We start from the raw sequence: 13,415 nt of genomic DNA on the forward strand, positions 1-13,415 counted from the left end.
GCAATTAACCTGTGATGTCTCAGTATTCTCACATGGTACTTTTATAAAATCCATTGTAAAAATTCCTTTGCCGTCCCAAAAAGCTATAACAATAATTTTTCTGTTTGATTTCATCTTTTCAAGTTAAATGAAAATAAATGTTATGAACTACTTACTGTTAAAGGGAACAGTGTGTGTGTGTGTGGGGGGGGGGGGGGGAGGGGGGGCGGTGGGAAGGGGGGGCTGTGGCATAACATGGAGACAATAGGTTAATGAATCAAGTTATTATGAAGGAATGTTACACTCAAGCAACTAGTCAACATCAGTAGATTTGAAGTACTAGCTCATTTGAATGTGACAATGGATGAGACGTGGATGCCATTTTTCAATCCAGAAACAAAGCGCCAGTCAGCTCAATGCCACGTCTCGATCCCTGAGTCAACAGATGGCGTCATTTGCACGACAACAACCACCTGCATGAACAGTTAGACGATGTTTGCAGCAGCATAACAAGAGACCTGGAACATGTAAAATGATGCACTTACAAGTTAACAGTTATATGTTTTGAGTGCATTTAAGCAGCAGATAACAAGCTTCAGTATCAACAAATTATATTCAGATTGCTACTTTCACTACAGATTTACGAATGAAATCAATGGTATTGATAAAGCACTAAAAAGACTTCTTCACTTACAGTGACCAGGGAAAACATATGTCAAGATAACCCAACATGAATTTGAACACTTCCTCCCTCCTGAATGACATTTCAGTCTAGCAATCACAGTACGATTTTTTTTTTTTCCTCAAAAGTGATACCAGTCATGCTTTATGGGTGCATTATAGTCAAGTTATGCTTAGGCTTCTTACCCAGTGTGTGGGATTTAGGGTATGGTGGCAATTTTAAGGAAACTAAAAACCAAAAATTTTGGGTAGTTGATTTGGGATAACACTGGAAACATACAAAATGTCAATTTAAATCAGTTTATAGAAATGATTATATGGCTGCAAATATTCTTATTTCTCTTTCATTCAGTTTTGACATGTTTGTACAACAGAATTGGAGGAGCTTGCCTGCAATCACCCGGAACAAGCAAGACATCACATTATTTTATTTAACAAATATCACAAAGCATTTTAATGAGAGACATTTTATCTTTAAAGCTGCATATAGCAAGTTCTGTTAATATGATGTGGATGCACAGTTACAATTTGGCCCCTAGTCTAAAAGACCTGGAACATGTAAAATGATGCACTTACAAGTTAACAGTTATATGTTTTGAGTGCATTTAAGCAGCAGATAACAAGCTTCAGTATCAACAACATATATTCAGATTGCTACTTTCACTACAGAATATATGGTGCATTGGATTAATTCAGTATCCACATGACCTTGTATTGAAGACTTGACAGATCAAATGGCAGCTACGTGTTATCACATCTTTATACAACTGAACAGGAACTAAACAAAACACACACACACACACAAAAAACCACTGTCATACATTAAGTTGGTTCCAATCTAAAATACATGAAATTACAGGACAGATGTTAACATGTCTAAAAATGTTATTTACAATCATTTAATATAATCTTTCATACAACAATTAGCATCAACATTCACACTAGCACAGAAAGCATTAAATGTTTTAGATGGGTTAGAAATGATAGAAGTGGGTGTGAACGTGTGAATAATTCATGGAATGTTTAATTCTGAGCTATCCCAAGACATAGTCAAAGATTTCAATTAATAATAATTTCATAAATATGCCATTATGTAATATATATCACCAGTAGTTCTTAGTTCAGCACAATCTTTGATATGAAACTTTTATAGTTGAAAATGCCTTTAATCATCCGAACAGATATTACCTCTGTTGCTACTAATGGTATTGAAGCTGAACATCAATTATCTCTTCATTAAAATTTTGTACTGTTATAAACTGGAATGCAAATGAAAATGTTTTGACAAATGAAATATTTAAAAATTGAGAAGACAGGGGCAGGAAGTATCAAAAATAAAACAGTTGCCAGATCAGACAGAAGCCCACACAAATGATGATGAGGACATGAACTGAAGAAATAATAATAAAAAGCACTAATAGATGAAGGTACAAAGAAACAATAAATATGCAAATCAATAGCAAAAAAGAAGAAATTCCATATTATTTTTGACTTATTTACAATTTCAATCAATAGATTTACGAATGAGATCAATGGTATTGATAAAGCACTAAAAAGACTTCTTTAGTATCCATATTCCTACTGTGCAGGTGACTACTGGTAAGAAGTTAAAAGGCTGGCCTTAATGAGAACATCCTAACCTGTATAGGTTGTAGGAAGAGAACACTACACTACTTAAAACACGTGACCTGAAAATAACTCAGCAATTTAAATAGTTTCCACAAATTAAATTTCTAGTGACAGGTCCCCCAGCAGCTTACAGGACATCGACATATCCCGCAAAGTCCAGAAAGAGCCCAATCTTTGAGAGTGTAGCATTTCATCTTTTCCATATAATGCAAATGTTTTGTATCCTCAGTTTGGTCAAGATATCATTTCTCATGCAGTAAATCTTAGAACATGGATTGTTGACTTAAAAATAATTAACATGCTACATTTACCTGAGAATGATTGCCAATAAACAGTTTTTCCAGTTAATTTACCAACATCTGATTATATATTTGGTATTTGGCCCCTATCATTTTTACATAATCTGTTCTAAACTCTTCCTGCCAACATAATGATTAAGCATTGCTGTCTTTCTGCCCTGCCCTGAAAGGAACATGCGCAAAAATAAGTGCACACAAAAATCTTTTAACTATCATAATCTGTCCAGTGCTACAGTACATGCTGCCCATGCATTACTCTCTCTGCCACTGTTTCATCTAAGTCTAAAACCTGTGTAGTTATCCTGAAATGCATGTAATAAGACATACAACAATTTTTTCATGTGAAATATATTCCTTGTATTGAATTCAAACACATTTGTGTATTGATCTCAACAATCTGTGCTGAAACTCAAGAGCTTACTGTTTCCCATTCAATAACTGATAATTAACACATATTCCATCATTTTCAAGAAAGTAGGATGCAGACCTCACTCCTGTTCATACAGTCTTATTCCATCCTCTTTAAATTGTAATTCTTCTCTTTCCTTTCTGTTTATGTATATTGCCACTCTCACTCTCTATGTTTCTCTTTCTCTGCCTCCATTGACCCTGTCACTAATTTCTGTAGTTCTCACTCCCTTTCTTCCCTCTCTTTGTGTGTGTGATGTATTCCTCCGTTTACATCAATTACTAGTACATGATGAAGACATGTACAAAAAATGCAACTTGCTGTAATAACCACATAAGTTATCTCGAATCAATATATTTCGGGCATTTGTCTTAGGTGGCACATTTGATATGTTTCTTTGAAAATATAGCAGACTATTGCACATCTGATGAAGATAACAAAGTGCAATTTATGTATGATATTAAAGTAAAAGTAGGCATGGAATTGAAGTAATTTAACAACATGTCGGTTTCAGGTTTTGATTGTAAGAATTTGAAATTATAATCGCCGAATGCCAGGTCACATGGTGTTGCAAAAAGTAATTTACTGGATTTGCTGCTCTATTTGAAATGACATATCTATGAACTGCCCATGATAAAAACAGGGTAATGCTTTCACATCACTGATACAGTGCTCACAATTTTCACAGTAGTAATGCATAAGAATAAGAAAAATAGAAACCTATGAATTACTTTGGCCACATTCTGTGCTAAATTACTGTCAATAAATAGTTGAAAAAGTGTTCTGTCTCACTGTTCACATTAAATTACTTGAAACTGGTTGTACAAGTAATGACACACACACATATATATAGTACATAAACATTATATCCATTCTTACAAAAACTAAAATCACTGTTGCATATATAATTCATTATTAAATGTAAATGTATGTACAAAATATTATGAAAGGAACATCCAAAATTCAGTAAAGAAATATTTTTTCCAAACACATTGCTTATTGGAATTACACCTTGAATCCAATCGCTTGGTATATCAAATGTTCAGAGTTAATGGTTTCCAGAATAACTACTATAGTAATCTTAGGGGTATTAACTGTTCAGTCATATTCAAAATGATATTACACTGTTCTTGTGCAGAACATATTTTGATGAATTATGCTACACAGCTGTAATAAAATGCATTTTTCTTAAAACTGGAATGTACAGTTATGATACGTGTTTGAAATCTCAGACTCTGTACATAGTGGAACACAATACAGTTGCAATTTACAAAGTTTATGTAATTATAAATTATTTTGAAAATAGTAATATTGTTTCCAGAGTTCTTACTACCTTTATATGAAATCTATACGTAACACTGCAGAAGAACTTAACACAATTCAGTCCATGGAGACAACTATAAATTATAGCCTACACATACAAAAAAGGAGACATAATAATACAAAAATTAGCATTAAGCTTAGGTGGAAACAAATAAGCATGAATATGTAATTTTAAATCTATTAGTCTGCTTTTTTCCATTTCCATTCCTCATTGTTTGTTGTCCACTTTCACAAGGAACAAAACACATCACATCAACACATTACTGCTTTCTGTCTGTCACCATTGGAACATCAGTGTGTTTGAAAGCAACTGATAATTTCAGTTTGCTAATTAATGAGATTCAGTCTACATAATTTATTCTGACTTTTACTGTGTGTTACTTCTTCACTAAGCCTGCTATCCTATTGAGTTTTGGCTTGGGTGAAAGAAGATTGTTGTTCTGGTTCAGCAGCTGAACATCTTGTTGCTCCTTCACTGACTGTTCTTTGGCACCCCTGTAACAAATGATTTTGTTTTATGTCACGATCAAAGTGTCCAGGCAGTCTGGTGAAAGAGCTGACACTCGTGGATGCACTTATATAAATACAAAATATTGTTATACAGGATGGTCAATTCTTAACGCAATCACCTGGCAAGTATTTTGTTGCAGGCAGCACTGGTGGGGAATATATTTCCACTCTGTTGAGAGGCCTTTGTTTGCCCAAGTAGCATGTGTCTGTTGGGCGATGCAATGCAATGTATTGAGTGAAAGTGTTTCAAATGAAATGGTGAAATACAAATACTGTATTCGCCATAGAGTATTCATGTATGATTCATAGGTGCATACAGAATCAGCATGTGCAGTAAGACAATTGTTTTAAGAGGAATTTCCTGATGTTCGAGATCCTGATCACAGTACGATTCATCAACCGATAAATAAATTTCACGAAGTGGGAAGTGTTCTTGACAGGAAACTTAGACAACCACGTGCAGTATTCACAGAAAAAAAACTCTGGATAACACTATGCATGCTCTGGAAAAGTCTCCTGGGAAACCAGTTCAAATTTCCTATGGCTATGTTCAAATTCCTACAAAGTTACTGAGTTGCAGCCCAATAAAATAACTGCATTCCAAGATCTTAAACTGAATGACCCTGCAATAAGGTTGTAGTTTTGTGAATGGATTTTGAATAGGGTGCATGTAACTTTATTTCAAATGAATCATTGTTCCACCTTTGTGGATACTTTTATTCACAAAATAACTGTTATTGGAGTTCTGAAAAGCCTTTTGTAATACATGAGGCACCTCTGCATGATCAAAAAATAGGAGTATGGTGCACTATTAGTGGTGAGAAAATAATAGCTCCTGTATTTTACCAGGAAAAACAATTAACAGTGAGAGATATGTGGAAAACATTATGCCACCTTTTTTGGTCAATTAACTGAAAGAGAAGAGAACATTCTTTCACAACCTTTCAACAGGACACTGTGATGGCATTTACAACCAACTTCTCATTATAGGAAATTCGTGTGTTTCAAGGTAGAGTTATCAACAAAATATGGCATCCTCATATCCTGATTTAACCACAGCTATTTTTATCTCTGGGGTTGGAGGCAGAAATGAGAAAGTGTACAAATCAAATCCACATACTTTAGATGAACTTAAAACTAACATTTGTCAAGAATTTGCTGTCATTTCTCAGAGGAAATTGCAGAGTGTAATGAGCGATTTCCTAAACAGGTATCAGAAATACTTGAACAATGAAGGGAGTCAGTTCCAGCATCTCCATGCTTAATATACATGAGTAATTCACTTTTCTTTTTTAAGTATTTATGGTATATATGTTAGAAACTATATTTACTGCAGACTTCGTGTCACTGACACTGCATGCACAGCAGCTGGAAGCTTCGCAAAAGCAGTTGTGTTAACGATTCATCACTTTCTTTAATAGCAATGATTAGCTCTCACAATGTACCAATAGGCTACTTTCCAATGGGTGCACAAAATGTCATGCACATTTTTAATAAGAGTTTCAGAACATACAAACTGACAATGTAAAAAATATTGAGAGACTTAACAGAGTATGAACGCTGATGTTAAACTTTTCACCCAGCATACAAAATTTCATGTATTAATTAGAATTCCTTCTTAGTGAGAAACTGCAACAAAGTAGTGGTGGACTGTGTGGTGATTACCAAGCAATTCAAAGTGAGACAAATGAAACAGATAAATTTACATGTGTGTCTGAAAATTGAAGTGAAGGGTTAAACTTAATGCCTCCATTCTTGTAACTCAGTCAGACTTATCAATTGAAGATACGGAGCTATTGGCAAGTATCATAACATCTACATTCCAATAAGAGTATTACTTGCAAGGAAAACATGGCATCTCTGTTCAGTTCATCATGTGTAATCAGTTAGCTGGCTGATTTAATCCCTAGCAGCTACGAATTCTGTCTCATTCTCTGCAAATAGGTTTATGCTGTGTTCTGATCATAACTCTTGTTTTCCTAAACAATGACACTATATTTATGGACTCTGATAATGAATTGGAATGCTCTTGCTGTGATGCAAGTCAACTATGCATGTATGTGAGACTGCTAGAGTGAAGTTATGCTTCGGCACCTACGGACAGGTATTAAGTAAACTACCTAACTTGCACAGTGGTTTCCACCTCTATCTATCAATACTGCCATACCTGTGTTACTCTCCAGCAACTTGCCTGTATTCTTTTTAAACTGTGTGCAGAATTAATTAATTGTGTGAATTCTTTAATTTTCTTTAGCCTCAGAATATTTATTTTATTTTGTTGTGAACTTACTAACTTTTGTTTTTGTTGCAGTTACTTATGCAAGTGTAATAAATAAATGTTGCCATAAAAGAATGAGTCACAAAATCCTCAGTAAGAAAAGCAGTTATCTTTACTTATCAAATTGTTTATAATAGTTGGACATTATTTTAGTTTCGCACAGCTCCATTTATCTTTTGAAATAATAGAAAGTGAGTGACATGTAAATTTCTACTAGAAGCTCTCCAGGAAAATTACATTCAGTAGCCTTTCCAAAAGTCTACACCTACAAAAAACTTCAACATACAACCTCATTTACTCATGAGTGACAAGTACTGTGGATAAAAACACAAATGATTTTTTTTTTTTTGGCCAGAAGCAAATGAAAATAACATGTGTAATTCATTCACATTATTGCAGTATTGTAAATAGGCTACAGAAATAATATCATGAATCAAACAATCCAGTGGATAGCTTCCAGAGCCCTCAAGCAGTTCAAATCATTATTTTATGTTCATTCTTAATAGCCCTGTACAGACAAAATGGCATGTATTGGCTTCTAATTTCTTACAGAACCTCACTGTGAGCATAATATTTATATTATCAAAACTTGTAAAGTATTTACCAGTGACTTAATATCTGGCCTTTGATAAATCTACTGCTAAATGCAGGTACACTACTCGAATGCAAAAATTTCAATAACAAATACAACTTTTCTTATTCCTTGTTATTACATGATGATACTATGTGCATAAAACTTTAATGTCATACTGATGACTAGAACCTGAATCAAAATAACAAAGTGATTCACAGTGAAGCACAGTTTAGCACGGAAGGAGGCAATGCTGTGGGTTTGTCGGTACATTCATGCATAAGCAGTATTGCTGTAGCAGTAACAGCTGTGTGATTCCATACTGACTTGTTTTCTCATGCTCCCAGGTTGTGCGCAATACTGAGTTCACTTTACAGGATTGTGATATTTCTTAAACATAACAATTGCACTCCTCTGCATAAAATGCTACCTTTTCCTGTTATATGTATATCCCAACAAAAGCAACAGGACATGCACTCTCTTTTACAATAATCAGTTGTTGTGGTCTTCAGTCATGAGACTGGTTTGATGCAGCTCTCCATGCTACTCTATCCTGTGCAAGCTTCTTCATCTCCCAGTACCTACTGCAGCCTACATCCTTCTGAATTTGCTTAGTGTATTCATCTCTTGGTCTCCCTCTGCAATTTTTACCCTCCATGCTGCCCTCCAATACTACACTGCTGGCCACCGTAAATGCAACACCCTGAAGGAAGCATCCGAATCAAGTGAAATTTACACCATGGGTTTGCAGCGATGAGATATGCAACTGATTAGAATTTCAGCACAGACGCACATCACGCGCGCCTGTGGCGCCACCTCATAGCGCCATTTAAGGCTTGCCGATTTCGACGAGTGTACGTTCGGCACGTGTGTTTACCTTGTGGTTGTTTCACAAGACGATCAGTTATGCCTCGTAGACAACAGCGAACATCGTTTGATCAAGTATCCGAGTTCGACAGAGGAAGGATAGTGGCTTACCGAGATTGTGGATTATCATACAGAGAAATCGCTAGTCGTGTTGGACGAAACCAAACAACTGTAATGCGGATATGTGACCGCTGGATGCAGGAGGGTACGACGGACCGACGTGGTCGATCGCATTCACCACGGTGCACCACTGCACATGCTGATAGGCAAATTGTGCGCATGGCAGTGATGGATCGCTCAGTGACATCCCGAACCATAGCACAGCACATTGCGTCTGTAACGCATCATCCAGTGTCTGCGCGTACCATTCGACGCCGTTTACAGCAGAGTAGTCTGTCCGCAAGACGTCCATTGCTTCGTCTACCATTAACGCAGAACCACAGACGTCTCCGTCGTCAATGGTGTGATGACAGACGGATGTGGACGGCAGAATGGAATGACGTTGTCTTTACTGACGAAGCACGCTTCTGTCTGCAGCACCACGATGGTCGGATTCGAGTGTGGAGACACCGTGGAGAGAGGATGCTGGACAGCTGCATTATGCACCGCCACACTGGTCTTGCACCGGGTATTATGGTATGGGGCGGTATTGGATATTACTCTCGCACGCCTCTAGTACGCATTGCCGGTACTTTAAATAGCCGGCACTACATATCCAAGGTGCTGGAGCCAGTTGTCCTTCCTTACCTTCAGGGCTCGGCCACAGCCATATTTCAACAGGATAATGCGCGACCACACGTCAATAACCAGATTGAAGTGCTTCCCTGGCCGGCTCGCTCTCCGGATCTTTCGCCGATAGAAAACACGTGGTCCATAGTTGCTCAACGAGTGACCCAGATTACATCCCCAGCTGCCACACCAGATGATCTTTGGCAATGTGTGGAAGCTGCTTGGGCTGCTGTACCCCAGGAACACATCCAACGTCTCTTTGACTCAATGCCGAGACGTGTGGCAGCGGTGATCTCCAACAATGGCGGCTACTCTGGCTACTGATTCTGGCAGGAACCACATGTCACAGACGTCTGTAAACGTAATCATTTGATACTTGGTCAACATGTTATCTACAAAATAAATTTTGTTGTGCTACCTCTTGTCTTTCTTGGTGTTGCATTTACAGTGGCCAGCAGTGTAAATTGATCCCTTGATGCCTCAGAACATGTCGGCAATCCCTTCTTCTAGTCAAGTTGTGCCACAAATTTCTCTTCTCCCCAATTCAATTCAATACCTCATCATTAGTTGTGTGATCTACCCATCTAATCTTCAGCATTCTTCTGTAGCACCACATTTCGAAAGCATCTATTCTCTTCTTGCGAACTATTTATCATCCTTGTTTCACTTCCATACATGGCTACACTCCATACACATACTTTCAGAAACGACTTCCTGACACTTAAATCTATACTCCATGTTAACAAATTTTTCTTCTTCAGAAACGTTTCCTTGCCACTGCCAGTCTACATTTTACATCCTCTCTACTTCGACCATCATCAGTTATTTTGCTCCCCAAATAGCAAAAGTCATCTACTACTTTAAGTGTCTCATTTCCTAATCTAATTCCCTCAACATCACCTGACTTAATTTGACTACATTCCATTATCCTCGTTTTGCTTTTGTCGATGTTCATCTTATATTCTCCTTTCAAGACACTGTCCATTCCGTTCAACTGCTCTTCAAGGTCCTATGCTGGTTCTGGCAGAATTACAGTATCATTGGCGAACCTCAAAGTTTTTATTTCTTCTCCATGGATTTTAAATCCTACTCCGAATTTTTCTTTTGTTTCCTTTACTGCTTGCTCAATAACATCAGGATTAGGCTACAACTCTGTCTCACTCCCTTCCCAACCACTGCTTCCCTTTCATGCCCCTCGACTCTTCTGCCATCTGGTTTCTGTACAAATTGTAAATAGCCTTTCGCTCCCTGTTTTTACCCCTGCCACCTTCAGAATTTGAAAGAGTATTCCAGTCAACACTGTTAAAAGCTTTCTCTAAGTCTACAAATGCTAGAAACGTAGGTTTGCCTTCCCTTAACCTATCTTCTGAGATAAGTCATAGGGTCAGTATTGCCTCACGTGTTCCAACATTTCTATGGAATCCAAACTGATCTTCCACAAGGTCGACTTCTACTAGTTTTTCCATTCGTCCGTAAAGAATTTCCATTAGTATTTTGCTGCTGTGACTTATTAAACTGATAGTTCGGTAATTTTCACATCTGTCAACACCTGCTTTCTTTGGGATTGGAATTATTATATTCTTCTTGAAGTCTGAGGGTATTTCGCCTGTCTCATACATCTTGTTCACTAGATGGTAGAGTTTTGTCAGGGCTGGCTCTCCCAAGGCTGTCAGTAGTGGTAATGGAATGTTGTCTACTCCCCGGGCCTTGTTTTGACTTCGGTCTTTCAGTCCCATTCTTCTTCTAATATATCTCCTTCCCCCATTCCTGTCAATCGTTCCGTAATGCTCTCTCTGAAACTCTCTACAACCTCTGGTTCTGTCAGTTTATCCAGGTCCCATCTCTTTAAATTCCCACTTTTTGCAGTATCTTCAGTTTTAATCTACAGTTCACAACAAACAGATTGTGGTCAGAGTCAACATCAGCCCATGGAAATGTCTTACAATTTAAAATCTGGTTCCTAAATCTCTGTCTTGCCATTATATAGTCAATCTGAAACCTTCCAGTATCTCCAGGCCTCTTCCATGTATACAACCTTCTTTCATGATTCTTGAACCAAGTGTTAGCTATGATTAAGTAATGCTCTGTGCAAAATACTACCAGGCGGCTTCCTCTTTCATTTCTTGCACCCATTCCATATTAACCTACTATGTTTCCTACTCTTCCTTTTCTTACTATCGAATTCCAGTCACCCATGACTATTAAATTTTCGTCTCCCTTCATGTCTGAACAATTTCTTCTATCTCATCATACATTTCATCAATTTCTTCATCATCTGTGTAGCTACTTGGCACATAAACTTGTACTACTGCAGTAGGCGTGGACTTCGTGTCTACCTTGGCCACAATAATGCGTTCACTATGCTGTTTGTAGTAGCTTACCCGCACTCTTACTTTTTTATTCATTATTATACCTACTCCTGCATTACCCCTATTTGATTTTGTATTTATAACCCTGTATTCATCTGACCAGAAGTCTTGTTCCTCCTGCCACTGTACTTCACTAATTCCCACTATATTAACTTTAACCTATCAATTTCTCTTTTCAAATTTTCTAACCTACCTGCCCAATTAAGGGATCTGACATTCCATGCTCCAATCCATAGAACGCCAGTTTTCCTTCTCCTGATAACGATGTCCTCCTGAGTAGTCCCAGCCCAGAGATCTGAATGGGGGACTATTTTACCACCAGACTATTTTACCCAAGAGGACGCCATCATAATTTAACCATACAGTAAAGCTGCATGCCCTCGGGAAAAATTATCGCTGTAGTTTCCCCTTGCTTTCAGCCATTCACAGTACCAGCACAGCAAGGCCGTTTTGGTTAATGTTACAAGGCCAGATCAGTCAATCATCCAGACTGTTGCCCCGGCAACTACTGAAAAGCCTGCTGCCCCTCTTCAGGAACCACATGTTTGTCTGGCCTCTCAACAGATACCCCTACGTTGTGACAGCACCTACGATACGGCTATCTGTATCGCTGAGGCATGCAAGCCTCCCCACCAATGGCAAGGTCCATGGTTCATGGGGGGAGGGGGGGGGGGGGGACAATAATCAGTATGATTTACATATTGGTGTCATATTCAGTATGAAAGGGGTGCTCAAATGGATTTGAAGCCTTTATGTGAATACAGTAACTAAAAACATTAAAGTAGTACAAACTGTAGTGTGAATACTTGCGTAGAGGGGTACCCCCAATAACAAGATGAGATTTCTTATGGAAATGTGAGCCAAACAGTGTCTTCAAAAGGTAGGACTTCTTCATTATAATTTTGCAAGCAATACTTTTTTTTGTACCTGGAACAGAATTCTCTGACAACTGTTACAAAGAAGTCTTACTGCCATTGAATAACTCTGTCTCCTGAAGAATAATGCATAGTTTGATTATAGTTGGATTTCCTTTCCTCTTGTACTGTTAGTATATGCTATAATGAACAGCATCTTGTTGGAATGACTTTTCCTCTTTTTACCATGTGTCTGCATCTTAGATGAACCAGCCACTTCCTCTTCTGCACACTATTATTTAATTACAAACATTGACAACAGTGTTTTTATGTATCCTCAAAGTGTCTGTTGTTCTTTTTACCTTCATTAGAACCAGTAAATTCACACCATAGTATCTCTTCTCCTCAAAATATTCCTGTGTTGTTGTTGTGGTCTTCAGTCCTGAGACTGGTTTGATGCAGCTCTCCATGCTACTCTATCCTGTGCAAGCTTCTTCATCTCCCAGTACCTACTGCAACCTTCTGAATCTGCTTAGTGTATTCATCTCTTGGTCTCCCTCTACGATTTTTACCCTCCACGCTGCCCTCCAATGCTAAATTTGTGATCCCTTGACGCCTCACAACATGTCCTACCAACCGATCCCTTCTTCTAGTCAAGTTGTGCCACAAACTTCTCTTCTCCCCAATCCTATTCAATACCTCCTCATTAGTTACATGATCTACCCACCTTATCTTCAGCATTCTTCTGTAGCACCACATTTCGAAAGCTTCTATTCTCTTCTTGTCCAAACTAGTTATCGTCCATGTTTCACTTCCATACGTGGCTACACTCCATACAAATACTTTCAGAAACGACTTCCTGACACTTCAATCTATACTCGATGTTAACAAATTTCTCTTCTTCAGAAACGATTTCG

At 37.8% G+C, this 13,415-nt stretch overlaps 1 protein-coding gene across 4 annotated transcripts in view; it reads right to left on the reverse strand.

The window, feature by feature from the left end:
- Positions 1-946: 946 nt before the first annotated feature.
- LOC126236895 (schwannomin-interacting protein 1 homolog) overlaps positions 947-13,415 on the reverse strand; it is an 816,191-nt gene continuing 803,722 nt past the window's right edge. For all 4 annotated transcript variants that reach the window (XM_049946538.1, XM_049946537.1, XM_049946536.1 and 1 more), the window contains exon 13: positions 947-4,815. In XM_049946538.1, the coding sequence (XP_049802495.1) occupies positions 4,698-4,815 (118 nt within the window). In that variant the 3' untranslated portion in view covers positions 947-4,697. The remainder of the gene's footprint in view (positions 4,816-13,415) is intronic.

This window comes from Schistocerca nitens, chromosome 2 (genome assembly GCF_023898315.1).
Source record: "Schistocerca nitens isolate TAMUIC-IGC-003100 chromosome 2, iqSchNite1.1, whole genome shotgun sequence".
NCBI classification, from domain to species: domain Eukaryota; kingdom Metazoa; phylum Arthropoda; class Insecta; order Orthoptera; family Acrididae; genus Schistocerca; species Schistocerca nitens.